This window comes from Nothoprocta perdicaria, unplaced genomic scaffold (assembly GCF_003342845.1).
Source record: "Nothoprocta perdicaria isolate Ctin4 unplaced genomic scaffold, notPer1 scaffold_16, whole genome shotgun sequence".
In the NCBI taxonomy this organism is placed as follows: domain Eukaryota; kingdom Metazoa; phylum Chordata; class Aves; order Tinamiformes; family Tinamidae; genus Nothoprocta; species Nothoprocta perdicaria.
In genome coordinates, this window is record NW_020454760.1 from 1,148,543 (window position 1) to 1,175,764 (window position 27,222).

The following is a 27,222-nucleotide window of genomic DNA, read 5'->3' on the forward strand; positions in this document are numbered from 1 at the left end:
GCCTGGGACCCTTAGAATAGAGCCTTTAAGCAAATGGCCAGGTAGTGTAATCCTAATGCTAAATTTCCACCAGTAAAATACAGTTAGTGATCCCCATTCCACTAAGTTGCTAAAAGGAAAGTAAGGAAGGGGCCTTGAGGGGCTGTGAGTGGAGGGCAGGAGCAGTGCAGCCCAGAGCGGTGCTGGGTCCTCCCCACAGTGCAAAACCCTCCTGAGCTCCCTAATTAGCRAGCTTCAGGTCAGATCCCAGTGAACCTACCTTTGACATCTGGGAGGTTATAGAGATTATATTTCAGTTTTTTCACATGCTTTGGGAAAGATGCAGGCTTCCTGTAGAAAAGGAATGGAAAAATAGAGAGGGAGTTCCTAGCTGATTATGTTGTTTTTACTGAAAACAGACACAGGGTTTTTGCACGTCTGTTGTGTGAATTACGATCTATTATAAGGTCTTGAAAGTAATAAAATACCAATGGTAATCACTGTGTGTAAATTCCCTCCCTTAATTTTCTGCATAAGGGGCAATCCAGAGCAGTATCAATTATCTTGTACTTGGCCGTTTGCAGAGGTAGCAGTAAAGATAATGCCAATGTTCCTCATTGCAAATTCTATTATCTCTAAAAAGAAACAGTTAATTAACCCCATAAAACCATTAGTAGGTCGTTCTCAGTATATAGGAGACATCTGGATTCTGGCAGCAATACTTCTGCCAGGAGTAGCTGGCAAGCTGGGCTTCAAGTTGCCAAGAGGAGGAGTCATCTTAGAGGCAATGGGCAGAACTGCCAGTGTGCTCATAGTGGCCGYTGGGGCGATGGATATTCCTGCCAAGTGGTGGCAGGACCAGCACTTTGGAGGGGTGAGGTAGAGCAAAGCTGGTGGTAGGAGGTGGGTGTCCATTGCACTGCTGCCCTGCGGCAGCAAATTGCTTTGCAAGCTAACACCCCATCAAAGGAACCTATTATTTCTACAGAATAATGTCTGTGAGTCAATTGAGATGATACAAGCACCACATATTTATGTTTCCAGCAGTACAGGGTGGGGTGTGAAAAGTTGTCATACTTGGTCACTCACCTGAAAATGTTTTGTTCAGTATAACTTTCTTTAAAAGAGGCAGTTTATCCCAGGGTTTAGTTTGTATTAAGCAGCCAAACAAGAGGGTTTCTTTACTATATTTGGCAAGGAATTGAGCTTTCCAGATAAAAACTTGCCAAAATAAGGAAAGACAAACTAGTGTAAAAAATAGACTGGGCAATGTTGATTTTAGGAGTAAAATGGGCCACGTATGTTTCTGTAAGACTGTATGTTCAGCTCTTCCAAAAAGAGAGATGCCTGAGAGCCGCTTGGATGCCAGATCTACCTCGCCACTGCAGCCCCCCCCCTGCTTTGCTGTTATTATTTTGAAAAGGCTTTTATCAACTTCTTATAAGTGATTTTATTGATGCTGGGAGAAATTAATCTGCTAACCAGATAAAGAGAGTGGTATGCAGCGCATTTAAACTTCTCTCTTCCTGGTTTTCTCCAGAGTCAACTGGATTCTGCCTGCAGATGCCTGCTTAATTCACTGAGGTTTCTGAGGGGATCAGATACGTCATTCCCAAGTTGTTATAGTCCATCCAAAACAGCAGATGCAGTTTCTCCAGATTAGGGGATCATTAAAGGCTGATTTGACTTAAACTTTTATAGCAGAAAATGATCTTTTTCAATGGRATTTAAATCTTACTGTATTTAATGATATATTGGAAAAGATTATCAATTTCTGTAAAATGGAATGGGCATTATAAATCTGTAAGTGAGTCTTCCAGCAGCACCCACTCTCTTCTGGAGAATTGACCTGAGTTTTTAGAGTAATACTGCCAAGCTTTATCAGCCACATCTCCTTGGATTCCATTTCTTCTCTGACCAAGGCGCTTTCTATCCAGGGAGGGCAGCAGATGCCCAGCACCTTTAGCAATTACTACAGGTGACAAGGAGAGAGTATTTGTGTTGCAGATTCCCATACATCTGCACGAAGCCGCTGTGTGTAGGAGACGAGTGGGCAGGGATGGGCAAGAGGCGGGAGAGGAGGTCAGGCCCAAGTTGGTCCTTGTAGCTCCTGCTTCCCCTAGTCTGCTGGGCACATTCCCAGGAGCAAAGGGATGGGAYGACATGCAAGTCCCACCATCTGCTCCAGGGTGTAATGAAACTCGYCTTCCCACACAGGCAGGACAGAAAGGTGATGAGGGACTCGCCTTACCAAGGGAAAGCAAACGCGAGCGCCTGGCAGGCGCCACAAAAGACGTCGCAGTGCCGGGCCTATTATCGCGCTGTGGAGGCATGTAGGAGATAAGCTCTTGTGGTGGCTGCTCAGTGTTGAGCCTCTCTGAGGAGAAGGGCTAATTAATCACTCTGCAAAGCGGCAGCACAATTAGCTGTAGTCCTCAAGCCTGTGAGCTGCAGCGTAGTGAGGCACCACAGGCAGCCACAGCCCCAGATTCCTTGTTATCCCCGAGCAGCCCTGTCCCCATCATCACCAAAGGACCATTGGACCGGGCGTTCCAGCTCCCACAACTTGACGCTGGTCAGGACATGCCCTGGCTGATGCAGTAGATGTGAGGCATGGCCCTGGAGGGTCTTACTCTTCCAAGAATGGCACTGAATACCTCATGCAAGCAAGATGGTTCTTATTTTTTTCTCTGATGTAGTCATAATAATACTAATAGTCTTTCTACTTCACTAGTTTGGGGATCTGACAGAGCAGTGGAACAGGCTGCCCAGGGAGGTTGTGGAGTCTCCTACTCTGGAGGTCTTCAAAACCCGCCTGGATGCCACCCTGTGCCACATGCTSTAGGTGTGCCTGCTTGAGCAGGAAGGTTGGACTAGATGATCTGTAGAAGTCCCTTCCAATCTTAAATATTCTGTGAATCTGTGAATCTTTTTAGATGGTAAATCTTCTGGTGTCTGTGATGTGATTTTATTGATCTTTTCAGAGTTTCTAATATAGTGAGGGCTCACTGAGCTATAGGTATCACTGTAATTTCATCAGCAGTAATCATGTTGAGTGTTTATTGATGAGTTACCTTCGATAGCCAAACTGGAGATAACTTATACTTTGTTTCTAGGGAATTTTGACATTATTTGGGCTTGCTTCTATTGACTTCATGTTTATAATGCTGGTACGTATATTCTGTTAATTTTACATTGAAAGAATCCTTTAAAACAGTATTCTAGAAAGGATTGTCTGAGGCAGTGGGGGAAAAAAAAAAAAAAGAAAGACCGTTACCAAAAACATTAGCCATCTGGATGTTTCTGCTCCACCACCTGAGTGCATTTTATATGGCATATGCATTAGAGAAAGTCTCTCCTTCTGTCTTTTCTGCCTTCAAGATGATGGTGAGAAGCTTTTTGCTTAAATCCAATGCTTATTTTACTGCATGAAGCATAGAAATAAATTACTATTTTAATGTCTGTGCTTCAAATATCTTAAAATCCTGAAGAAAAAGGATGAAGGAAGAAAAGTTCTCCATGTAGGAGGAGGAGTGAGTTGCATTCAGCATACTGGTAGTATGCCTGAGATGTGAAAAGCCTATGGAAACTGCATGGGGAGGCCCCATTTTCCATGCAAACAGGTTCCCCATGTGTGTTGGTGCTGTGATTGAGCAGGAAGGAGGAGCAGAAAGCAGCCAGGGCAGCGGCAGGAGGAGGAGGAGGAGGAGGCTGGGATGGAGGCGCTGCAGCGGGCACAGGGGAGGCAGATGGGGTGAGGACAGTCCATGCATCCCGCTCGAGGACTGGGGATGGTGCACTGTTTTTTCTCCTGTTCTTGTTTGTGCTTTCATGCTGCAGAGCTGYCCTGGTAATCTCTTGACCACTTCAGGTATTCAGAAAGTATTTCAGTCCCCAGAGAGAGATACCGATGTGGCTGTACAACCATGTCCCTGGCCAGGCAGCATGTGGAGCACTTACCTGCTTGCTACAGGGCTATAGATGCAGGGTGCACTTGTCCCTTCCTCCGTGGCTATAAATCTCTTCAGTCTCTTTAGGCTTCTGCAAAACCAAGCACAATTAACACCTCCAAAAATGAGTGCTTTTATTGTCCTGCTTTGCTAGCATCAGGTTGTATGAAGAGGCCGCCTACTTCTCATCCCAAATAGTGATTAATCATCTGCTTTTATTGCTCRTAACTTGTCTGGCCACCTGAACAGAGAGGAGTAAATAGGTCACATCAGCGTATCCCGCTTGGTGATGTGAGCTGACACAACCTGATGCGTGCGGGTGCATGAGTCACACCGCATCAGCGCTGTGCGAGAGGCACCCGCGCAGGTCGTGCTGCTSAAGGCAGCTCTGGCAGAGCCCTCCGGTCGGTGGAGCTGGGAGACATAGTTGATCGTTTAGCTCATCTTGAGTGTTTTTAGAAAAAAAATGTAGTCAACTGTACACTGTTTGTCTTCACACTCCCAGCTCMCAGGTGATCAGAGCAGAGAATAAAACTAAAATATCCCAAGTGTAAAATCACACCTTTCTGCATGAGCTAAGAATGTGGAACCCAAGATTCAAAGCACCTTGGGTCACATTTCAGCGTATTCTTACTCTACTCTGTGCGAGACAATCCATAACTACTGCATTTAAGAGCCTACCCATTCAAGTTATTAAAGACATACTTTCAAATTACCAGACCTGGCTACCTCCCTTATCTTAATCCAAAAATATTTTGGTTTCACCTGGTGAGCTGGCCCCAGGCAGGAGTSGGAAGTAGAGCCTGTGGTGTCCCGGGGTGTCAAGGGAGCAGGGTTCAGCCTCGCCAGAAGTACTGGCATTGCAGGGAGCCCTCGCAAGGGAGAGGCCGTAGGGCTTTACCGCTTGGTAGTTATGAGAAATTCTTAAAAGTTAAAATGATACTTAGGTTATACTGGTATTAAATATGTACACATTATTCTGAGCATACAAGTGAGGGAGCTTTTTTAGAGAATCTCTTTTGTAAAATTAGAAGCATGGAAAATGTGGCCTCTTTGAGGCAGACTCTGTTTTTATCTTTTGATCATTTGTCTGGTGTTTGGTCAGCAAACTTTAATTCACTGTGTCGGAAATAAACAATTGCTCTTAGCAGGATTGCAAATATCCATTATATTATGGAAATTCCAGGGAAAACCACTGTCCCAGCTTGTAYTGTCTGGAGAACAGTGGGATGTTAGCTGATAGCAGTGTGTTGGGCACAAGCTGAGAACTGGTCAATACACAAAACAGCTTGGGARGAAGAGGGCAGTTTTTTTCTTTCTTTTTAATCAGGAGCAAGAAACTCAATCTGTCGATTTTAATGTGTCAGGTTTCCTAAGATAGATTCGGTGCAGGAAGAGAAGTCAGAGTTGTCTTTGGACAAGTGTGTGAATGAGCTGGCTGCCAACTTCAGTCAATCATGAAGTTCAATAGAAGTTCTCAACCTGTAAATGCGCAGGAGCAGGGGATGGCAACCAGATTGTGTCGCTGTCAAATTAGAGGGCCCGAAGTACTGATAAGCCATAAAATCCTTCAGGTCTATTTGAAATGGAGGCCCTTCAAATGAATGGAAATTAATGGAAATCATTGACTTCAACAGAGATATAATGTATTTAGTTTACGCTTTTCGTAATGGAAATTGATGGTCATCATTTTGAATTTAATGGAATTCCTGCAGGTGTATTGGAAGGTAATAGAAAATAATATTCCATAAGTGAAAATCAATTGAGATAAATCCTATTAATAATTAACATTGCTATCTCAGAACTGTCTAACGTCTATAATTTAGAGCAGGAGGGGGAGAACAGCCTATGACAGTGAGGTGAGGCCACTGCAGGTTTCTGTGTGTGCAGTTGGCTGGAGGGCAAGAGAGGGATCCCCTTGCACGTGAGCAGCAGTGACTAGACCCTATGCTATAGGCACTGACTTTCTGCGTCTCTTTCTGGTTATTMATGGAGTCACTTGTTACCTTTTGCCCTACAATACTGAGCAAAATAGTGTTGCCCCAGATCTGAAATACCCAGTGAGAAACATCCTACTTCAGTGCTTAACATCAACAAAACTGGAGCTTGGGTTGAATGAACTGAATTAAACATAGATTTAAAATGAAGTGTAGGTCACGGTACGCAATTCCCTCCTAATTCCACCAAAGTAATGCCACTGCCCTCAGCACCTACCAAAGTCTACCTGTCTTTTAATCTTTCCAAGGGAAACCTGAGTTGCCGGGTGATGAGAGAGACAAGGTCCTAGCCCGCTGTATCACTCTGCTCTAGGACTGAGGCTCATGAGAGGACATGTTTTCAGTTGCCTTTCTCTCTCTTGTTCTCAGATCATCCATGTCACCCAGTGTAGATCTGTRCATGTCAGTCCTGCTTCTTGGGGAGTCGCTTCATTTCTAGGCACCGTAGGACCTGAGCGCTTCCTCCTCAGCTCCACGTTCTGAACATCCAGACGCAGTGTGTGTCCCGGAGCGGCCAGGCCCTCCGTGGAGAGTGGCCTGGGCTGCTCAGTCTAGGGGTCTGTGCTGCACAGATCCAGCGTTAGGTGAGACAGAGGCTGCTCCCCTCCCTTATCTCTTCCTCTGTGTCTCCTAACAGCTGTTCTGAGTGTTTAAAACAATTTGTTTTCTCTGGAGATGTGGAAGTGGTAATGTGCATTGCATGCTTTTCTCTTCGTCCTTAAAGAGAGAAGGAGATGCAGTATTCATTACCTGTGTGTCCATGCAGAYTTGATAAAGGGAGCCTTTTACGGCAGCTGTGTTGTGCTGTAAACTTCCCAGGGAAAAGCCTTTCCGCCCTGTGCTGTGTTGGATACTGCACCATGAGGCCTGCTGCTGCACTTGACTCCTGTGCTGAGTACTGTCGTAAGGAACATTATAAAAATAACACCAAATCCTTCAACTATGCATAAACTCTGGGATGTTTATTCTTTTCAGATAGTGTGGCTGGGATATCATAATCCAGATTAAAAATGCAGTGGAGTCTGAGCATTATGTGAAATCCAGTGAAGCTCTGGGAGTCTGTGCAGCAGCACTTGCTGGCTTTGGCTGTGAAGTTCCCCAAGCCGTGAACAGCTTCGTTCCCCAGAGAATAGCAGTACAAAATGCATTCAGCTGATAAGTGGTGGCACTGTGTTGCACGTAGTTTAATTGAGGAGCTTTTTCTTTCAGGAGACTTGCACATTAGCAGCGTTTAACAGTACAATCACCCATTTTCTATTTCATTTTCAAACTACCAATTCTAAATAATTCAAAAATAATTCCCCTGAATGCAACTTTTGTCAGTTTTTACAATGAGGTTATTAAGCAAAGTGTCACTTCTACAGCAGCTCCCTTGCTAATTATACATTCAATCCTGTCCAAGTCCTCCTTTCTTTTTAATTACTCTTTGACATTTGATCTTCACAATTTTATGGCCACCAGTCATTGGGTTTTTTTCCTGCTTCCTCCATTAAAATGATGAACTGAATTGCTTCTCTCATAGAAACTTCATAAACTCTTCATTGCRGAATAGTTATAGAGCAAAAGCTTCTGCTTGTGCACTTGGCTGGGGAGGGTCACTCATGAATGGCGCGTTTAGCTTGTGCAGGTTGGTTCATAATCCAGTATAGAAAACTCCTAGTTCCTCTAAACTTGACCTTGCTTTGCCTCATTTAGGCTGTTTCATCAAGGGAAGCAATATTAATCCTGGGCTTTTGGGAGGCAGGGTTTAGTCTGCATTGCCCATGTTTAGCAGGTGCTAGCGTTTGCAGGTGAAGGAGAGGGCAAGCGTTGATTATCACCAATGTTTGCGAATCCTGACTTTCTTCRGAGAAGAAACCATCTGGCTCAGACCTGCCCCAGGTGGAGCAGGCTGCCCCCAGCCACCCCGCAGGCCCCATGGCAGCGGGCAGTCTGCATTGGCCACCATCCATGAAGGCACGCTAGGGTAAAAGACACTTAAGTCTGAGTGCCAGAGCTGGGCAGGACTGGGTGAGGAAGAGCGTGGTGTCCCCAGGCCAGCCGCAGAGCTGGTCTCGGTCTCCCCAGTCTCCCTCTGAGCTTCAAATATAGGGCACGCAGTGGAGGCACAGCAGGTTGGGTTGCACAGTCTTAGCTTGTGCACTGCTTAATCTAAATACTTTGTGGGCAGAAAGTAGGAGCGACTGCTGCAGCAGGAAGGGCAGCGTGTGGCTTTCCCATCTTGCATCCGTCCTCCCCCGGTGCCCTGTGCTGGYGGCTGTGCAGAGCACAGGCTTAACGTGCAGAGCCGTCCAGCCCGGCCGCGGTGTCGCTCACCTTTCCCGGGGGTCCCACTGCGGCCCCTCGCTCCCTGCCAAGCGCGTGGTGCCCAAGCCCCGGTGCCCACACACGTGCCTGGGGCTGGATGGGAATTTTCAGCTGTGCTGTTTTAGTCGTTGGTGCCTAAGCACCACCAAAATTATATTTAAGGAACTGAGCCTAGGATTTAATTTGAGCTTGCTATTGAGTTGACTGATACTGGAATTATTTATGAGTTCAAAGGTAAATGTTTCTTCCAGATCTCCAGCCAGACATTTCACACACATCTTCCTCCAGGTTTTGAATACTGTTTGACGTTAATTTCATCATGAAATTTCAGTTCCAGCAACTACTACTTAATGCACCTTATTTATTTAAAAGCAGCTAACTAGCCAGCGCAAGCAGTTTTTGATGAGCGTGGAGAAGGAGCTGATGTGGATGGATGGGGTAACGCGCAGTTTCCTGTGGCAGCCGACGCGGCCGGCCCTGCCTGCGCTCTGTGCAGCCCGTGCTCCCGCCCGTAGCGCCCCAGCAGAGCCCGGGCTGCTGGGGAGCGAATGCATTGGCGTGCGTAGGAGAGCTCCTTAAACAACCTTGTGAAGAAGTAGAATAAATAGGGCCTTCTGAGCGGAACACTGGCATTTCCTGAAAATTTGCCCTGAAAATTCCCWGAGAATAATTGAAATAAACACCTAGTGTCTGCTTTGAAACATTTACTGCAGTAGGAGAAAGAGTAGCTCTCAAAACTACAGAGCGAAATGATTCAGTAGCAAGTTTGGGGGACTCTATTAGAGGCAAAGTTATGAACTTCCTTCCCCCAAGGATGCTGCTGGGTAGCTGCTGTTATATCATGGCTTATTACTTCTCGGTGATGCAGTGTGACCACAGAGAGCTGCACGCAGGTCGCTCAGCCCACACTGGTGCTTGCAGGGCCTTGCGCCTGCACTGGTGGTCTCTGCAGTGAGTGCAGGGTACTCAGAGTACTCGGAGCATCTCTTGGGCCTTGATGTATTTGCCAAGTGCATGGAGATGATCTGTGAAAAACACACATTTCTCCACTGCCTTTCTTCTTGAGTCCTCCGCTCTGGCAGCTGTGTGTGCAGCAAGGAGCCTGCAGTTCTTAGGCTCTTACGATCATTTCTCAGTGGTAGAAACTATAACCTGAGAGGTGGAAATAAACCTGCTGCAATTCAAGCCAGCTCCTCTCCTCCCTACCTGCCATGCAACYGCTTCTTAAAGTAGAATAAAATATTCTGTAAAAGCCAGTACAAATATATGAAGTGGGGTCGTTCTGGGAGCATTGGAAGAATCAGCCGCGTAAGTCCCCATCGCAGTGTGCAGGATCAATGCTCCTGTGCGAGCAGGACGACTCTTGAGAGGCTCTGGCTTCCTATGGGCTGCATGGGAGACCTGGAGCACAACAGAAATTACTCCAGTTTTCCTGAAGTTTCTCTTCCACGTATCCTAATGGGAGGTGAGAACCTGCTACTGATTTATCTTCATTTGATGAAATCTCGAAGCACCATTTATATTTCGAAAGCTTAAGTTTTGAGGAACCCTGCAGAATCATGCCTTCTATTCAGATGTGTTTGCTACATGTTTGAAAATGCCYCAGATAATTACAGAGGGATAGATGCTCCAAAAGGAATTTTAAAAGGAATTACCTCAGAGCATCATGAAAACATAGACCTTCTGAGCCTGTGTGTCTCTTGATACTCATGGCAAGGGTATCATGTTCTGTGTTGGTTTTTTAAACAAATCAATGCCTCAGGCAAGGAGTACTGTAGAARGCAAATTGATTTAATTCTAAGTGAACTGTTCTTTACAGGGGCTTTATGTATATATTTTCTGACAAAGCACCACTTGGATGAAAGTGCCACTGCAGATCCTGTACTTTCACTGAGGTGGATTCAGGTGAAGAAAAGCCCTCTTTGCCATGGGAGCTAGCAGCAGCCTTTCCTCTGCCACTTGGTGTCTCTGTGTATGATCATAATGCTGCACTGGAATGATTCTCCTTTGCTGGGGAAAATAAGATCTTTTCCCATGTATAATATAACGTTGTTACGTGCGAGCTACAACCAGCACTTGACGGTCAGTAGCTCCAGAGGAGGCAGCTCCCGGCAGCCGGGGGCAGGAGGAGAGGCCACCTTCTCCCCTTCCTTCCTTCTTTGTTTCTTTCCTTCCTGGACAGCTCCTGGCTGTGGTTTGCATCCACAGCAGTGCCCAACATCCAAATGGAAAATTTAATATCAGCGTGACTGGAGAATCTGATGGCCCTTCAACTGCTAGTGTTGGGACTTTTACGCTCATGATCCGAGACACGGCTGGTGAGGAGCAAGTGCAGAAATTTGTTTACTTGAGGCGCAGGCAGCTGCTGTGCAGGGAGTTGCTCGGGCAGCAGTGGTTTAAGTGCTGACACTGATGAGGCAAAGCAGGATAGAAAACCATCCCAGCAGATAAATGTAGGAGAAAAAAGGTCTTTCGGAGACACTTCCTCTGAAGCGCATCCGTTTACTGAAACGGAATCCGCAGAGGAAGCTCCTGATGCAAGCGTGTGTGCGGAGGCCATGCGAGGGAGAGGGAGGTTGGTGGCACTGGGCGGTGTGGGAGGGTGAGGGACATGGGACGGCGCAAAGCCACCTAGGTAACGGTGTGACATGCAGCTGCCCAGGGAAAAGGGAGCACGGAAGGGGAAGGAGGAAACTGCGGGCATCATCTTTACTCCCTGCTGAGCAAGCAGGAGCTGRGGACGGTGGTTTTCCTGCCCAGACGTGATGTGCTGCCAGCGCCCTGCTCGCCTGGGAGGGCTGAGCTGTGCGTGGGGGAAGAGGAGCACTTGGTAGGAGAGGAATACAGGGTTAAGCTGAGGCCTTGTAGGGGACTGCGTGCCCATCCAACGAATTTGCAGTGCAATAATGTTCTTGTGTTGGGCCGGCGAGTGCCCAGGCAGGCAGAGGAAAGGGAATGTGTGGCTGTACAGGCAGCTGAGACGCACAAAAGGCTGTGAAAACATGAAGGCGCTCTGCTCACAGCAGTGGAGCACAATGTGTTTCCTGTTCCGTTGGAGGCTGCCATAGACGACACCTTACCTGRGCCCACTCTCCCACATTGAAAATAACTTGACATTCTTTCTTTGCAGCTATAAAAGACATTAGTAGGATGGGTTAGTTCAGAAGCACTTGAGCTTTATAATGTGTCGCTTTTCTGACGGGAAACTATTTAAATTGCGTCTTGGTGCTGAGCGCGTGACCCGCGGCAGCCGCGCTCGGCACCCTGCTGCAGTGCGGCAGGCTCCGCGCAGGTCGCTGCGCCCGGCGCCTCCGAGCTGCTGGGCAAGGAATGGCCATGGAGTCGCTGTCAGCACCTGCCWGCTCTGGGAGGAAGAGCCCTGTCTGAGCAGGCAAAGCGACTGGAACTCAATCTAATAATGGATCTGAGGATTTTATTAGCTAACGCTTTTCTGGGTGATGGAGAAAAATGTGTGATTCTTCACTGACAGCATTTTGTGCGGTAACACCATTATAATGTCTTCACCTCCTCCTCGTGCCCCCAGACTTCAGCATCCCATACGGCCCGTGGGATGCAGTTCCCACTTGTTTTGGAGGGGTGGTCCCTGAGCGGAGCCTCTCCTAGCAGCGCTCGCGTCGCTCGGCTGGAAGCTGTCTCGCTGTGGCTGAGCCGCGGGAGCGTCGCCGCAGGTGCTGTCGCTCCCTCAGCGCTGTGCTCCATGATTGCCGGTGCTGCAGGAGGCCACGGAGCGCGGGTGAGCGCGCTGCGGGACGGGGCCTGGGCGGGCAGGAAGCGCTCGCTGCCCTCGGCCGCGCTGCCGTGCGGGACATCTCCTTAGAGAGGAACGTGGCCTGCGTCTCATCGTGTGTAACCCGCTTGCTTGCACTTTGAAAATTCAAATTAGTCATTCTTGAGTATTTTTGAGTAGACTGATGAATCATCAGCAGTTGAACTGGTTAAGGCTTTTGGAAAAAATGTTCTTGTTGGAAACTAATTTCAAAATACATTTTTTACAACATAATTACCACTTGGATGTATTTTCTCTTTTTGTAGAAAATACTGTGCCTTCCTAAACCAATCCAGTCTTATTTGAAAACCATGCAAAAAAGCCATTGAAAGAGGATACAAAAACTACTTACCAAAAATCTTAAATCTTAACTGCTTTTTGTTTTGCAAATGAAAAACGTTCATAACAACCCTCCCCCCCTACCCCCCCCCATTGAAAACGGTATCATGGGAAATGAAATTAGGAGAGAGCGAAAACTGAGAAAACCTTTTGGTCAACCATCATGTTAATTCTAATAACACATTTTCCTGAATATATTGAGGGATGTTCATTCTACTGAGGATGGATGCATCCAAGAGCTCAGCTCGTACACGTTCTGGTTTGGAAAATCGCCCATATCTGCTTGGCCTGTGTGGTGCCATGGCTGCCATCAGCGCTCACCTTAGGGCAGCMCATTGCTGCTGTGTGCCTGGCTTGGGAGCGACTCAGTTTGTTGCTTTGGGGCTGAGATTAATCCCGCAGATGTAAAGCTGGGGTCTGGGAAACCTTTTCTCTCTCTTCTTTCCTTTGCACGGGGAGTTATTGATTTCAGGCTGAATAATATTTTTAAAAAGAATTCAATGGGGATAATAAAACAGGAAGGAGCTTTGCTGTGATATATCAACCTATAATCTGTAAATCAATGAAAAACTTTATTTAATGGTTTGAAACCTAAATGGATTCAATCTAATTAACTCTGTAAGCTGTAAAAGATATTTATGAGAATTAAATTTTAATACGTATTCCCTGAAGGTAAGATAAAGCTGCTTCTTTCTTAAGCACAGATTGCATCTCCTGTTTGTTTCACCCCGCCTCTGCGGGGAGTTGTGCGGTGGCAGAGCCGAGACGCCTCTTGTGAGCCATTTCCCAGCCCTTCCCACCTCTGAAGAATAAGATTCTCAGGGCAATGGTTTGTGCTGCTCCTTTCCTAAGGAAGACGGCATGAGTTTTGAGAAAAGCACATTGAAACACGGGCATCCTGTACCCGACGAGCTAGTGTAGCCTCCTCGCGCAGGGCCCTTGGCRCGGTGGCGTCAGGTGGGTGCTGGTGGGACCATGGTCCGCATGAGCAGCTGGTGGTCGGCGTGTGCTCAGGCTGCTCTGTGCACCAGCGACGCTGCTCTCGGGGCCGCTGCTCCCCTGCGGCAGCGAGAGCTGCTTGGCCCGTGGCTCCTCGCGTTGTGTTGCCCTCCAGGCTGAGTGGGGTCTTGAGGCGGATCGTGCTAATGAGAATATAGTTATATAATATGCATACAGAATATATTTATCGTTTTTGTCACTATACAGTGAAGCATCTGTTCTCAACTGTGTCAAAAATTATCCCTCGAAGGAGATTCACWTGGATTTATTCTGAATCGATGAGCAGGTAGCCAAAGTCTCAGTTACATTCTRTGCCCAAGTATTTCCAACATTTCACCTTTCAGAAATGCAGCCCATGTAAAAACAGACAAATAAGCTCTGCTGTCACAGACGCTGAGGTCTGTTATTTATTATATTTGCCTGGCACCAGCTGAAGTAGAGTAGCTGGGTAGCTGCCTTCACAAATGAAATTACATTTCATGTCTTAAAAACACAGCATGTGATCCTCTTTCTGACTGGTTTCTTATTGTTYATCGTTTTCTGTTTTCTTTCTCTAAACGCCAATCATTGCACATCGGAGTAAGAGCTGCAGACTCRCCCCGTGCTTCCATTCTGCCGCTCCAGGGTAGCTGCTTAGGAGGTAGTTCAGTGTGTTGCTTTTGCTTTGCAAATGACTGGATCAGTTTTCTTAATTAAGAAAAGTCTTTAGCATCTTAGCTTCTCCAGCGCTGCGTAAACGTACTGAGCTGCTCCGCTGCACTTGGGCAGGACATGCTGAATGGCCAGCACGTTGCTCCTTTGGAAGAGCCACTGTTGCYTGGGGAGCGATAGCACAAACCTCGGCGTCACCCATCGGGAGAAATAAGAGGGAGAGACTTGAAAGGTTTTGAACTCGATAGAGACCGTCATCCCCTGGAATGTGGAGTTTCAGTTAGTGCTGTTCACGTGGAATCTCCAGTGTCATCCTGGCACGTGGCCTGTTGTGCCCATGCTTTGCTACTCCTTTGGAAAAGGAGCATGAATTRATAAAATTTAAGATTAATGCATTAAAAGGGCTGTGCAGTGCAGTGATACGTGATAATGAGAACCTTACTGGTAACAGGGCTGAGATAAAGTCTGTGGGGAGGTAATCCTTACATATGCTCAGTAGCTTTCAAGATGATAAAAAGAATACTTGGATATAACGTGCTAACAGAAATATCATATACTTGTCTTAACTTAGATATCTTTTATTATCAATCTTGTCTTCTGGCACCCACTTTGCTCCCTGTTGAGAGGTTTTGTGGGTCAGGAGCATTGCGGATGGGTTCCAGCACACAAGCGATCAGGGTTCCTCAGGCTGGTGGAATTGCCGGTTGTTTCATTGCACTGCGGCGAGCGGTGAATGACACGCGAGGACGGGGACAGCCTGGCTCTGTGGAGCAGAGCTGCCAGCGAGCTCGTCCCACTTGAGTCAAAYGGCCAAGGGCAAACCAAAGCGAACGGGCTGCAGAGCTCCTGCCTGGCTGCTACACGGCCCTAGTGCCTTCCACCTTTTCTCATGCATGGGGTACAGGAGCAAGTGTTTGTTTTTCAGACCTGGGGTAGCCCTGGCATGAGCTCTGCTGCAGGGGAGGCACAGATGAGTAAAATGGTTCCTGTCCAAGCAAGTTTCAGTGCAAACCAGCTCACRTGCATGTAGAAGTGAGCCTGTGCATAGGCATTTGCGTGGCTGGTACCTTAATTCTTCCTCCTCCTTGATAAACTAAGGGTTGGGGTGATGCTGCTTCAGGCAGGCCGTAAAGCTCCGCAAAGCTCAGAGCCACTGTGGAGGCTGCTCCCGCTTGCAGCGGCCACCTCACGGGGTCTAGCTCACTGCAGTGTTTTTCTCTTAGGTCCAGTGCAGCTGGAGAAGATCTGTATCTAGTTTGCCTGTCGGGGAGCAGATTTAGTCATCCTTTACTAAGCACAGAGAACTCTATGAGCTATAGATAAAAAACTTAGGAAATGCTGCAGGAGAAAAATTAACATTGCATCACTTTGCAGGGAAAAGAACAGTAGATAAGAGATCCGCCTGGGTTCCTGAATCCAGCCTGTTCGCCAGTGTCCCGACCTGCCGCAGGTGCTCTGCTTCTCTAGACTTTCTGCCTAATCCACCACCGAGCTGTGGTTGCCACAGACCACTCGTCTGCTGGATGCTGTGTAAGTGTGGGGTAAAATTAATTTTCAGCATTCACATAATTAGACACGGTCAAAGTATTACCTTCTTAAGTCTATTCTTCTGCTCTTCCTCTCTTTCCCTCTCCTCCTCTTACCCTCTTTCTTTCACATCATGGTTGGCTTTGAAAGCATACATGATAATACATAATACTCTTTTCCTAATTGTTAAGACATTGAGTTTCTTGGGCTGTCAAGGTACTTAGCAGCCACGTTCACGTCTAGATTTGTGTTGCTTGTTTAAAGTATTGTCTGAAGTATTCAGCTGGGGGAAAACGTGCAGTCCTCCGCATTTCTCTGAGCTCTCCTAGCTGAATCACATATCTGGGTTTTTCACCTCAGGTTGCTTTCAGATTTTCTTTGAGTTTTGTAATTAAATATACATCAAAAGCCTCTTCGTATTCTGACATACCTTAAAGTTAGGCTGTTCCGCGAGCCTTGCTTTCCCTGGTGCGCGGGAGGGGGTAAGCCACGGGTTTTGTAAACAAGTGACGTCGGTCGCTTTGCTCGCGTTCCGTTATAGATGCTCTAGAGCAGGGGGAGGGTTCTGGTTCATGTTTTCCAGCCTCTGTGCTGAGGGGGCTGGGGACCAKAGCGGTGCCCAGGCACTGGGAGCTCTGAGTGCTGCTGGAAGCCCTTGCCCACTGCGGGGCTGTGGCCGAGCTGAGGCCAGGCTCCTGCGCTTATGGCCCAGGAGAGCCACATGGTAGGGGCTTAGTGGTGATGGCCACCAACCTCCTCCTGCGTTTGAGGCCACCTCTGTCCTCCACGTAAACCCARTGAAAACCTATCTCATTAGATATAGAAGTGGTGCTCTGTAGAAGGCAGCTGAGGCATGGGGAGGCTCTGTACATACTTGYTGCCTTCCTGCTCAGCACCTGGCTCTATACAGGCTCTCTCCATTCCCCAGGAGCAGTGGGACAGGTCTGATACATGGCAGTTGTCAGGAGGGAAGTATCTCCAAGTGGATAAGTGTGCTAGTGTAAGTAAGCTCAGATGCAGTAGAGATTATTACAGGTGTTCTCTGYATCTTGCAGGATTTCTGTCCTTTATAGATGTGTTGACCATGATGATGCCAAAGGGTTGGTGCTAACCTGAGAAACGAGTGACTAGCACGTGTATTTCTTTAAGTCTTCCCAATTCTGCAGCTGCTCCTGAGATCAGATGCAGCAGTGCTCCTTGGCTTCATGTTTCTCAAACTGTGATTATATTTTTGCTTCCCTTTTCTCTACCTGTTAGAGAATCTCCACAGGACCTGCTGCTGCCGTTCTTTAGTTGAGCTAGGATGTAACTACCAAATCCTTGTGGCGTTTCTGCTCTGTGCTTGTGCAGGTGAGCACGTGCTCTGCTTCAAGGGATTCGTTACAGCAAACTGGTGCGATTCTTCTGTGTTTAAGTCTTTTCTTTTTTTGAAGGTGCTTCAAGTAAGTGTCTGACTACACTGGATATTATTTGTGTATAACTCACTGCTGACTGTGTTCTTTGAAGGAATAATTCATTGACCATATGAACAGAATAATTTTCATAATGTTGGTATTTTTATCCATTAGCATTATTTTAAAATTTCTTCTTAATCTGGGCTCAAAATTTCAAACTGGCTTCCAGTGGTATTTATRGAGGTAAGTTTTAATCTCATACCTGGCTGCATTTTGAATGGGGTTATGTGGTAAGATTATAATAGTAGAGGTTCATTGCATTATTAAATTTGTAGAACAGATTGTTCCTTGAATAAAACAAAGGGGTGAAAAAAGTTAGGGAGTTGAGTTGCCAAAATCTTGACTTGCTATCAAATCTGTCTGTTCTACAAATTTAATAATGCAATGAACCTATCTGCAGATACATTTTATTTTTAATCGGGGAATTTAGGAACACACCACCYTTGCAGCACAGGTATGCTATGGGAATTGGGCATTCAGTCCCTGGTGAAGGGGAAGGACACTTAGTGTGGGCAGTTTGCTTGCTTTCCCCAGGGTCGCCAGTGCACTGTATTGAGCCAGAACGCAGTGCAYGTCCCAGGCACAGTGCAGCTTTGTGGACAGCAAAACCTCCTTTAGCATTCTTTGTATTGAAACCATAACATTTAGTGATAAAAATCAGCTCACTTTGGTTTCCATTTCCTTAAGAAAATGAGACACCAGTCAGGATGTGTACAGCTCCATGTAACCTCAATGCTTTTGACTGGGTTTAACCTGTGGTGCAATAGAAAAGCCGTGGTACCACCTCATTATAAGCTTGCACTGGCATCAGGCAAGTGGAGTGACACCTTTGACCACTTTATTTGCTATGAATAAAATCACTGCCTGGAGTGGACTCTGTGTGAGGCCTTTTACTTCATTCACAAAAGCATCAGATTAACTTCTTTTTTTACCTTGAGGTGGAATATGCAGTGATTGCTGTCGCTCAGCATGTGGCTTCAATGCTAAATGTGTTTTCTCCCCACACTAGTCAAAGCATGTTCCTTCATTTAGGCGGTGAGCAGTCTGGTTTGCACCATGTGAAGAAGGGAGGCTTTGCTGAAACCTTCCTTCTGGTTGGTTGTAATTAACCCATCTTTTATGGTCTTTACACCCACCATGTATTTTGTTTTAAGTGGCTTTTTTGTTTTGTTTAAAAATGCCATTTATTGATAAGTAGACTGTTCTAATTTTCTCCTAATGATACAGTATAATAATATCGTTAAATTTGCTTTCTCATTTACTCAACATAGTTTTGAAATCAGATCTGAAAACTTAATTTTCTTGCCTTCAAACCTTTATTTTTCTTTCCCTTTGATACTTTGTTTTTATTAGCTATATCATTTAATTATATGTAAGGCATTTTCAGATAGCATTTTTGTGAAAGATCTTTTAGTACAGCTTTGTACTGTAAGCGAAATAGGACTTTTTGTTCTTGAAGCTTAATTCAGTATTTAAACACAATGCTTCATTCACACATCTTGCACAATTGCGGCTGCTTGCAGTGTCTGATTTTATAAGATAGGCATCCGTTTCCCTCCGGGCCTGTTGCTGCTGTGCATATAATGGAGGTGGTTTCTATTCCTGGCTTGCTGCAGGCGGTTCAGCCGCAGCCACCGGGGTGCAGGTTTCTGCCTTGGCCGGGCCTCGTTGGTAGCGCTTTGAAGCGACGGAGCTTTGGTGCCTGTGCTGTATTTCGCATGTTATTGTTTGCTGACRTTGGTGACTAGGAATGATGGCAACTGAATGGCATTGGGAGGATCACGCGGGATCCGGGATAAGCTTTGGGAACCTTCCTGGAAGGGCGTTTGGTGGCGGCGTGGCCACCGAGCAGGGCACTGGGCAGAGCGACCTTGCAGCCTCGAGGCGGCCAAGGTCAAGCTCAAGGCAGCTAGAGGGTAGGTTCAGTGCCGCATCATGTGTGTAACGTCTGGGGCTTACAAAACAAATTTATACATGCACATGGGAAATTCTTGAAAAAAAAAAATCAAATAAGGTTGGCTACAAGGTGATAGGTCTGCATTTAAAATTGGGAAGGGTTGTTAAGTTTGATTTATATTGATTACAGCGTGGGGAGAAGCTAGATCCATGCTACACCACACCTTAATTGCAAACAGGAGCCGGTTTTGAAGCTCTGTTTTGAATTATAGATGTAACGTCTTACTGTGTGATAGGCATAAAATGCACTAATCGCAGAGATGAAAAGAAAATGAAGAAGCAAATGGAGTTGCTTAAATAAATTTGTGGCATATGTCCTGAGTAGGTGGTTGTGAAAGCAGAGCTAGAAGCCTGCCTGTAAATCCAAGGGTCCTTGGGGAGCAGCRTGGCAACAGCAAGAATAGTCAGGTCAGAGCTGGGTATTGACTTGAGTGCAAGGGGGAGGTTGCAGGGCTTCCTGCACAGAGCAGCTGCTCATGCAGCCTCCTGTCCTGGTGCCTCGAGGCCCCCGTGGTCACCCGGGTGGGTGGAGCTCGTAGCTGCAGTTTGGGAGAGGGGAAAGTAGTTAACAGCTGCTGTGAAACCCTTCTCTCCTGTTTCCTTGCTTGCTCCTCATCCTAGCTTGTGTTTCCAAACATCCAGGAAAGCCCCATAGACACGGGGGACCTATTTGGCTGGTGGCTGCTGAGGTGTGGAAGTGCTGAAGGAGAAGGCTACAGGCATTTGGCTACAGGCATTTGGGAAGCATGAAAAAAGAGATGGTAGCAGCAAGTAGAGAAGATGGGGATTGTTTGTGGGGCAGCGAGGATATGATGTGGATTTAGAATGAAGAGTCCTGGGTGCCTGGAGAAAATGAGACGGTGCCAGTGAGCTGTGGGGCTGGCTGAGGCCTTAGCAGCCGTGCGGGCAGCGCGCCGGCCCTGGCCGCTGYGAGCGTGCCTGCAATCTTGATGCATGCTAAGGACTAAGTAGTTTCAAGCACTCCTGTGCAGAAGAGCAAACAAAAAGTCTGATAGCTCCCTTCTTTTCTAGCGGTGCAAAAGGTGGAAAAGACATTGTTTAAAGCATCTGTTTCTGTATTTCTGAAGCTGTTGCTGGATTTGTTCCAGATGAATCTAAATTGGAAGGTGTTGCAAATGCCAGATGGAGCAGGAATGTGTAACAGAGAAACAGTAAAGAGTTAGAAATACAGGCAGCGTTTTTAAAGATAGACCCAAAGAAATAAAAGTTGAACAGGCCTTGAGGGGACGAATCTGAAGCCCTGGTCCTCGAAGGAAAAGAAATATAAAAGGAGCAGTGACAAAGGATGCAGTGATAGGAAGGTTCAACTACAGAGCAAGTCACAGCAGTGGTTTTTTTTCCCCCTAAATATGACAGCTTTGCCCTTGGTGAGCACTTCTACTTTCTCAGTTCTGCTGACGCTCTGAGAGGGACTGTCCCCTGGCCCCATGGGGGTGTGTGGCACCGTGGCTGCACGRGCTGCCCTGGGGCACTGCCACGTTGGGTGCTATGGGGCTCTGCTCTACTGGCTCCTTCCTGAGGGCAGCGGAGCTCCAGCTCCAAGCTCTGCCTTTCCCTGCCCTTTCCTTGGCATGGTGTCCTGGGGCTTTCCTGTGATACAAGCAGGATCCGGGAAAGGCACCTTGCGAAAGAAGGGAAGCAAATGAAGGGTTSTGCTTGGTGAGTATGGCRGAGTTCTCTGCAGTGGGATCTTTTCACATTGCTTCATGTGCTTGGTTTGCAGTGACACGTTGCAGTACTGTTTGCTCCCTGTTTGGCTGCTTAGGTACTTGGCATGCTGTTATTTCATTAAATTATTAGTGCAGAGGATGAGAAAGGCCTGTGTGAGTAGCTAAATTGCATTACTTGTTTGCTTTTGATGCCTTCCAGTCTTGCATAGAAGCACATTTGATAAAGGACCCGAAAAAATAGGTCATAGCTCGCGGTTAGTGTGGGCACTTGGTGGGAAGGGGTGCTCAGAGGTTTTCCCCTTCTGGGCTGTCTCAAGGCAGGGCAGGAAGCCAGAAGCTTYGGAGAACCTTGAGCGGCCATATGGGGCTGGCGGCTCCCTGGGCCTCGCGGGTGGCTGYGCAACGGGCTGCATCTCCATGAAGAGGGTTATTTTTGTGCTTGTGTCAGGAGCTTGGGCTGCGGGTCACCCATGACTTGGGTGTCCAGAGGCAACAGGATGCTGAGGTTTTAACCATTTCACTTGGTGCTTCCATGTGCTGGGCTGCGTGGGGGAGCTGCCTCTCGCACTTACCTCTTTCTCCTCTTGCTGGATTTCGGGTCTTTCAGTGTCTGTGTATGCTTCACATTTACCTAAGTTCAGGTGGTGCAGCCAATGCAGTTCATAATCTGTACTCTGAAAGCAAGGTTTGMATTTATTTTAAATACACAGAATGGTCTTGTCAGCTTTGCTTCCAAATACATGTTTTGGGGAGCATCGGGGAACAATGTTATTGAAAAGGATAGGAATATTGCATGTATATTCTTAAGTTAATGGTTAGGGTAATAGATAAATCTGGTTTTAGCAAGTGCTCTACTCAGATTGAATGCTTGAATTGCATACTCGAGTCTACATCGTGGCAGAATTTGGCGCTAGTTCAATATTCATCCTGGATGARAGTCATTAAAAGTAATTATCTCCAGGAACAATTTTCATAAGGCTGTTCCAATTTTCAGTGAGTGTCCTTTCTGCAGGGAAAAACAACTCCTGAAATGCACGGAGACTTTTTTCACCCAGATAATAATTATCTGCTCAGCTCCTCTTTGCTGGCATCGTCACAGAAATCCTGGAGACGCCGGCTCCGTCCCCGGCTGTCAGGGACGTGCGGCGGCGCGCAGTGCCCGGGCCTCGCTGGTCAGCACCGCCGGTCAGCCCTGGGAATGAACGTGCGTGGGTTCAGCTCTCATGGCAGAGCTCTGTGTTGCGGCTGCTGTTTCAGAAAATACGAAGCAGCTGAACGGAGTGGCCTGCCGCTTTGTGAAGGTCAGCATTGCTTCCCCGCSGGCCTGGGTCTCGGTCACAGCTGTGACCCATCTGCAGTCAGCTCATAGGAGGTTTGGGTCCATCCGCACCGCGGGTCCGCGGATGTGGTCTGGCCAGCAGGTGGAAGCAGAGGAGGAAAGCTCCAGATTCCTGCACGTTACTGTGCTCTCTACATGGCAGCTCTTTTCTTCTGAAATTGAGACCATTAGGGCATGTAGTGCAGGGCTGGGTTCCTGTGAGTTTTGCATCTGGTCTGTAACAGTCTGGTCTGTGTGAGCTTGGGAGCAGCTTCCTCTGTCACTGTGGGGTTTGTTTGACTTCATTTTTGCTGTGTTTATTTATCATAACCAACTGGAAAAACAAAAAGGTATATGGGCCCTATGCTTAGCTTTGTTATTTATTAAATTGAGTTGCTGCTTTGCTTAAATACAAAAGACCTTTGTCAAACACCTGGCACAAAAGGGATGTCAGTGGGACCTGTAAGTGTCTCTGCTGCCCACACTTGCTTTGCGTTGGCTCCAGGCTCTCTGGGATCCGAGATACATTTTGGTCACTGTCGGACTCGTGTCGGCGCTTGGTGATGTGTCCCAGCTCTGTGGTCTCGCACGGGATGCACCTGAGGAGGTGCTAGTTACTGGGATCATGATAGTCAGTCATGGATCTATAGGCTCTCTGCGGGCTGTGAACCCACATGCTCATTTGCAGTTGCTGTGAATCAATGTAATTTGGTAGTGCAGTCTAGCAGGCTAAGTGTATGTTACGGTATTTTTTTCCATGAAACACTTTGATTTCACTTTCAGTAGGTATCAGCCATGTAATTTCCTAGTACTGGCAGTGTTGCAGTGAGGGGAAAAACATTATGAAAGGAAATAAATGCATAAACATAATGCTGCATGCATAATAAAAGTGCATTTAAGCTTTAATGTGTCATATAATCAATTGGCCATTTCATATACTGAAATCTTTCTGAGATCAAACACTTTAAAGGGGAGTATCGATGCAAAATGTAGAAAGGGAACAAAAATCCCAGACTAGGAATCTGTTCAGTGGTTTAATGAGGCTTTTTCAGCCATAGCTCAGAGTTAAATGCTCTGTGCACTAGGATTTAGGAACAGGAGATGGCAAACAACTTTGCTCTCAATGTGTGGTAGAAAAGCCTCTGTGTATGTTTTATAACGAGAGAATAGTCTATATAAATAATGTTTAGAGTAAAAAGCTAGCTTAGCTGATAGGCACAAGCAGAAAGGCAATGGCCCTTGCTGTTAAAGCTGGAATAAAACAGCAGGTCCTGGATCTCAGCATTCTTGTTAATGGCTACAGAGGTAGCTTTATAAGCTGGGTGGGAAATTTTTACCTAGTGAATGATGAAGAAGTATTTATTCTTAAAATATTTGCAGATTCTTGCTCATATTTCCTATAGCCTTTAAAAGAATGTTTCTAACCTTCCTGATGTGAAGTAAGGACTTCTGCTGACAGTAATTCTCTCTCTCTCTGAATAAAAATGATCTTCATATCAATCCTCAGTTTATGAATTGTAATAGAGCTGCTGTAACAGTAGTAATTGGTGAAATTAGTTTGGATGGTTGCATTAATATTCATGCAATCCTGTGACAGCACCAAGCTAATTAGTATCTTTCCCTCTGCTATTACGGTGGTAAAATGGGATGGAATAAATCTGTGAGGTTAAATTTTTGCTCACAAGTGGTCAGAAGTCTGAGATCCGAAGCGTTTCTGTAGGTGCCTGCCGAAGCTGCGTGGTCTGGAAATAAATACTGCAGGTTCATGCGAGGCTAAGTGAGGTTGTCAGTGGGAGCCCTACAAGTTCATGGATATCAAGCAGGATATGAAAGTTTGCTTCTGGGGAAACATAAATCATGTTGCTTGCTGTAATTATKCTGCAGTAAACCTGCTGGAGCTGCCGAGCTCAGTGGGGAAAACTCCTCTGCCTTGCCCTAGAAACGGCATAGGTGCTCTGGAGCTTTTGCCATCCGTCATCTCTGGACTCCCAGAAGGTACCAACGAAAGATCTGAAGCTTTTGGAAAAATTCCTTTTCTTGAGTTATGCTGTTTTTTCTCTCTAATGGAGAGCCGTAGCTCTCCATAAGTGCCGGTACAAAATGCAGCTGCGTGTGCGTGGCGGTGCCGGGGACGCCCCGGGGCGGCAGCTGAGCCCGCGCTGCTGCAGAGCCATCTGCACAGCGGCGCCCGGGGTGTTCCTGCGCAGGCGGGAACCCCCCTCATGTACGGACCGGAGCGAGGGGCCATCCCTTGGCAAAAGGGGATCCAGCCTGGCCGTTTCCTTGGTGTTCCTGACGGCTTCGGCCTGCCACCAAGTTCTGCCGGGGCGCACAGGAACGCCTGCAGCGAGCRGCGGGGTTCCTCCACCCGCTGGAAGCAAGTGGGCTGTGGAGAGCAAGGCAGCTCCCGCCCCACCGCTCCGACAATCTGGGAAGCCGGCCTCCCTGGAGCAGGGAGGCCGCTGGGTCTCTTCAATGATGCCCTGTGCTCTGCCAGGTGCCTTTTCTTAGGTTATGGCGTTGGTCTGCACCTCGCTGTCACTTGCAGACCTGGAGAAAGGGAGGGYGAGAAGCTCTGCCGCCTCCCCAGTGCGTGTGGGCCCGGGCCCAGCTGCAGGGGCTCCAGGCAGGCAGCCCCCGGGAGCCTCCGCAGGCACCGAGCATGGGGCACGCGCTGCCTCTGCCCGCTTGTGTTCCCTGCTCAGCCTCTTTGCAAACAAATGAATAAATAAAATAAAACCATAAATGAATCAAGCGTTTCTCCTGAAAGCCTGAGAGGAGGAAATGTTATTAGTTCTATTTTTAAAGAAAGATGCTTGGATGCCATGGTGATGGAAGCAGTGTAAGTGCCGAGATAGCTATAAATCTCCTGAATGTCGGGAGCAATTTAGATGGAGCAGTATGGAAGTGGTGAGGATTTCTGCCTGTCCAGCTGCCCTTCGGCGCAGTGTTAGCAAACCTAGGGATGGCCAAGCTCTTGGCATGGATGCAGGAATCATCCGCATGGTGTTGACGCTTCCCATGGGGACCCAGGCGCATCCTGCAGCTGCTCCAGCCCTGCCAGCCGCCCTGCCCAGCGGCACTGCCCGAGCGCTCTTATTTGGGGAAAAGACGAGAACAAAAAAGGCTGGAATCTTTCGGCCGTGACCATGTAACGACTCTGGGTACAAATGAGGTGCATTCACGCCATGCTCCTCTAAATGAGGCGGTGGTTTTGCTGTGCTCGTGTCRGGCACCTGTGCGAGCAGGCGGCCGCGTTTCCGCCCCGCGCTGCGGGACGAGCGGGGCTGGCGTGGCGCGCGGCGCCGGCGCGGCAGCCCTCCCTGCGCTTTGCCCAGGCTGCTCCTTGCGGTGCTGCTCCTTTCCCCTCTGCAGGAATGAATCACTGAAAGGAGGGGAATTGAGAAAAGTAATGAGGAAGGAAATAAAACGTCCCTGCTTGTTTCCAAAGCTGACACTCAGGAATTGGCTGGGTGGTGGTAAGTTTTAAGTGCTAAGAAAGGAAAACTGCTATTGTGCCCCTGAACCAAAGCAGGAGCTGCAGCGATGAACAGCGTCATGTGGAAAAAAAAATGGCCACATCTCCATTTGTTACTCATGTTTTATTATGGGTTATCACAGGCAGAAGGACGGTGCCARGCCTTGCGGGCTGTGCTTCTGGGGAAACGTACTTTGGGAATGCTGGAATTTTGCTTGGATGAGGATGCTTTTTATTTTGTGATCATTCAGAAACCTCAGAAGGTTTTCCAGGGACAAAGAAAGATCCTGCTCCCAACCCCTGCCCCATTTGAAGGACTGGGGCTGTGCAGCCCAGTCCTGTGCTGCATGAGCTCCAGCCCTGGCRGTGRCTGTGGGCGTCTGAACACGGGTCAYGGAGCTTGTCTAGTTCGTGTCAGGAGACTGATGTGCCGAGCAGGGTCTGCTGGGCAGGGCCGAGCAGGGCACATCACAGCCCGTCGCCGCCGTCAAAACATGCTCCTCTTCCTGCAGACCTTCCGGCACCGTTAATTTGTTCTGGTGATAGCTGATAAGACCTTTCATATTCACTTGCTCAAAATTATCCGACACCCAACATTCTGTTTGAAAGAGCCTTTTAAAAAATATCCACTGAACAAGAGCTAAAAACCACAGTGATTTAGTGCCTGAGCTGCACACACATCAGTGTGGAGTGATCTCCAAAATCGTGATGCCCATTTTGATGTGATAAATGCAGATGCCTGATTATTTGCAGAGTGCCATTCATTGCAGTGTTGATTTTGTGGACCAGATCTTCAAGCTCCATAAAGTGGTACAGCTCTAGTGAAGCCAAGGCAATTTTCATCAGCTGAGGATGTGACTCCTTATATGCAATTTTTATTAGGTAAAAGGGAATGTATATGGGATCACATCCCTTCTTCCTGCTAGCAGTGTTTCGTCTGTGCTGATCACTTTTCGTCTGGACTGGAGCATGTCTGGATTCTGCTACCCGGGTTTTGTTCCATCCATAAAATGGATGTGTTGGTCTTCAATCAGTGGGATTTTCTGGTGTTTGCAGTTCAATTTGCAGATAACAGCTGGCAGTCATGTATTTATTCATGTTTTACACCTGAGCAGACTAGACTGCCCTTGGAATTAGCAGGAATTGACCTTTTTTGAAGGCTGACAGCATAAGAACCGGTGTGACCATATGGATTTGAAAATTGTGGCCGCAGAGGTGAGTGCTACCAAATCCCCAAGCCCTCAGCAGGTTTACAGGCCGCTGTTGGACTGTCCTTGTTTTCCAAGTGCTGCTTGTTTTTGAGTCCTGGTTCACTGAGGGTGTGCAGCAGGGAGACACAGGCAGGTTCTCGTACCTTGCTCATCGGCGGTCTTATAAACTACTGCTTCTGTGCAAAGGCAATCCTTAAAATTATAAAGTGCAAACRTAGGTAAGAATTTTAATCAAAATGAAGTGAACAACAAATGCAGATAGCTCTTTCTGATAGTGCTGTTGCCACAGTCTCTGTGCAGCTCTTCCTCGTGGGCATGGCAGCCTGGTCTGGGCCTTAGAGCCGCCTGAGGAAACGAGCCTGAGGATTTGGTCTGGCRAAGTCCTTAAATCCATTAACTTTGCATACAAGAATATTTCCTTTATTTCAGGTACTTCCAGCAAATAAATGGGTTTCTGTGCTCTGTTGAGTTGGTGCTTAGCWCCTTGCAAAATCAAGCCCTAAAAGAGATGAGTGCAAAGACTTCTGGCCATTGTTTGTTTTTTAAAGCATTTTCTTTCTCCTCTCATGTTGAAGAGA

General features: G+C 47.3%; 1 protein-coding gene across 3 annotated transcripts in view; it reads left to right on the forward strand.

Annotated features, from left to right (window-relative positions):
- The window catches only part of GRM7 (glutamate metabotropic receptor 7), a 252,643-nt gene that overhangs the window by 46,045 nt on the left and 179,376 nt on the right, over positions 1 to 27,222 (forward strand). The window contains exon 2 of one of the 3 annotated variants that reach the window (XM_026035377.1): positions 15,384 to 15,539. The exons of the other annotated variants lie outside the window; for them this stretch is intronic. Coding sequence (XP_025891162.1) covers positions 15,533 to 15,539 — 7 coding nt within the window. The 5' untranslated portion in view covers positions 15,384 to 15,532. The remainder of the gene's footprint in view (positions 1 to 15,383; positions 15,540 to 27,222) is intronic. 3 annotated transcript variants of the gene reach the window in all.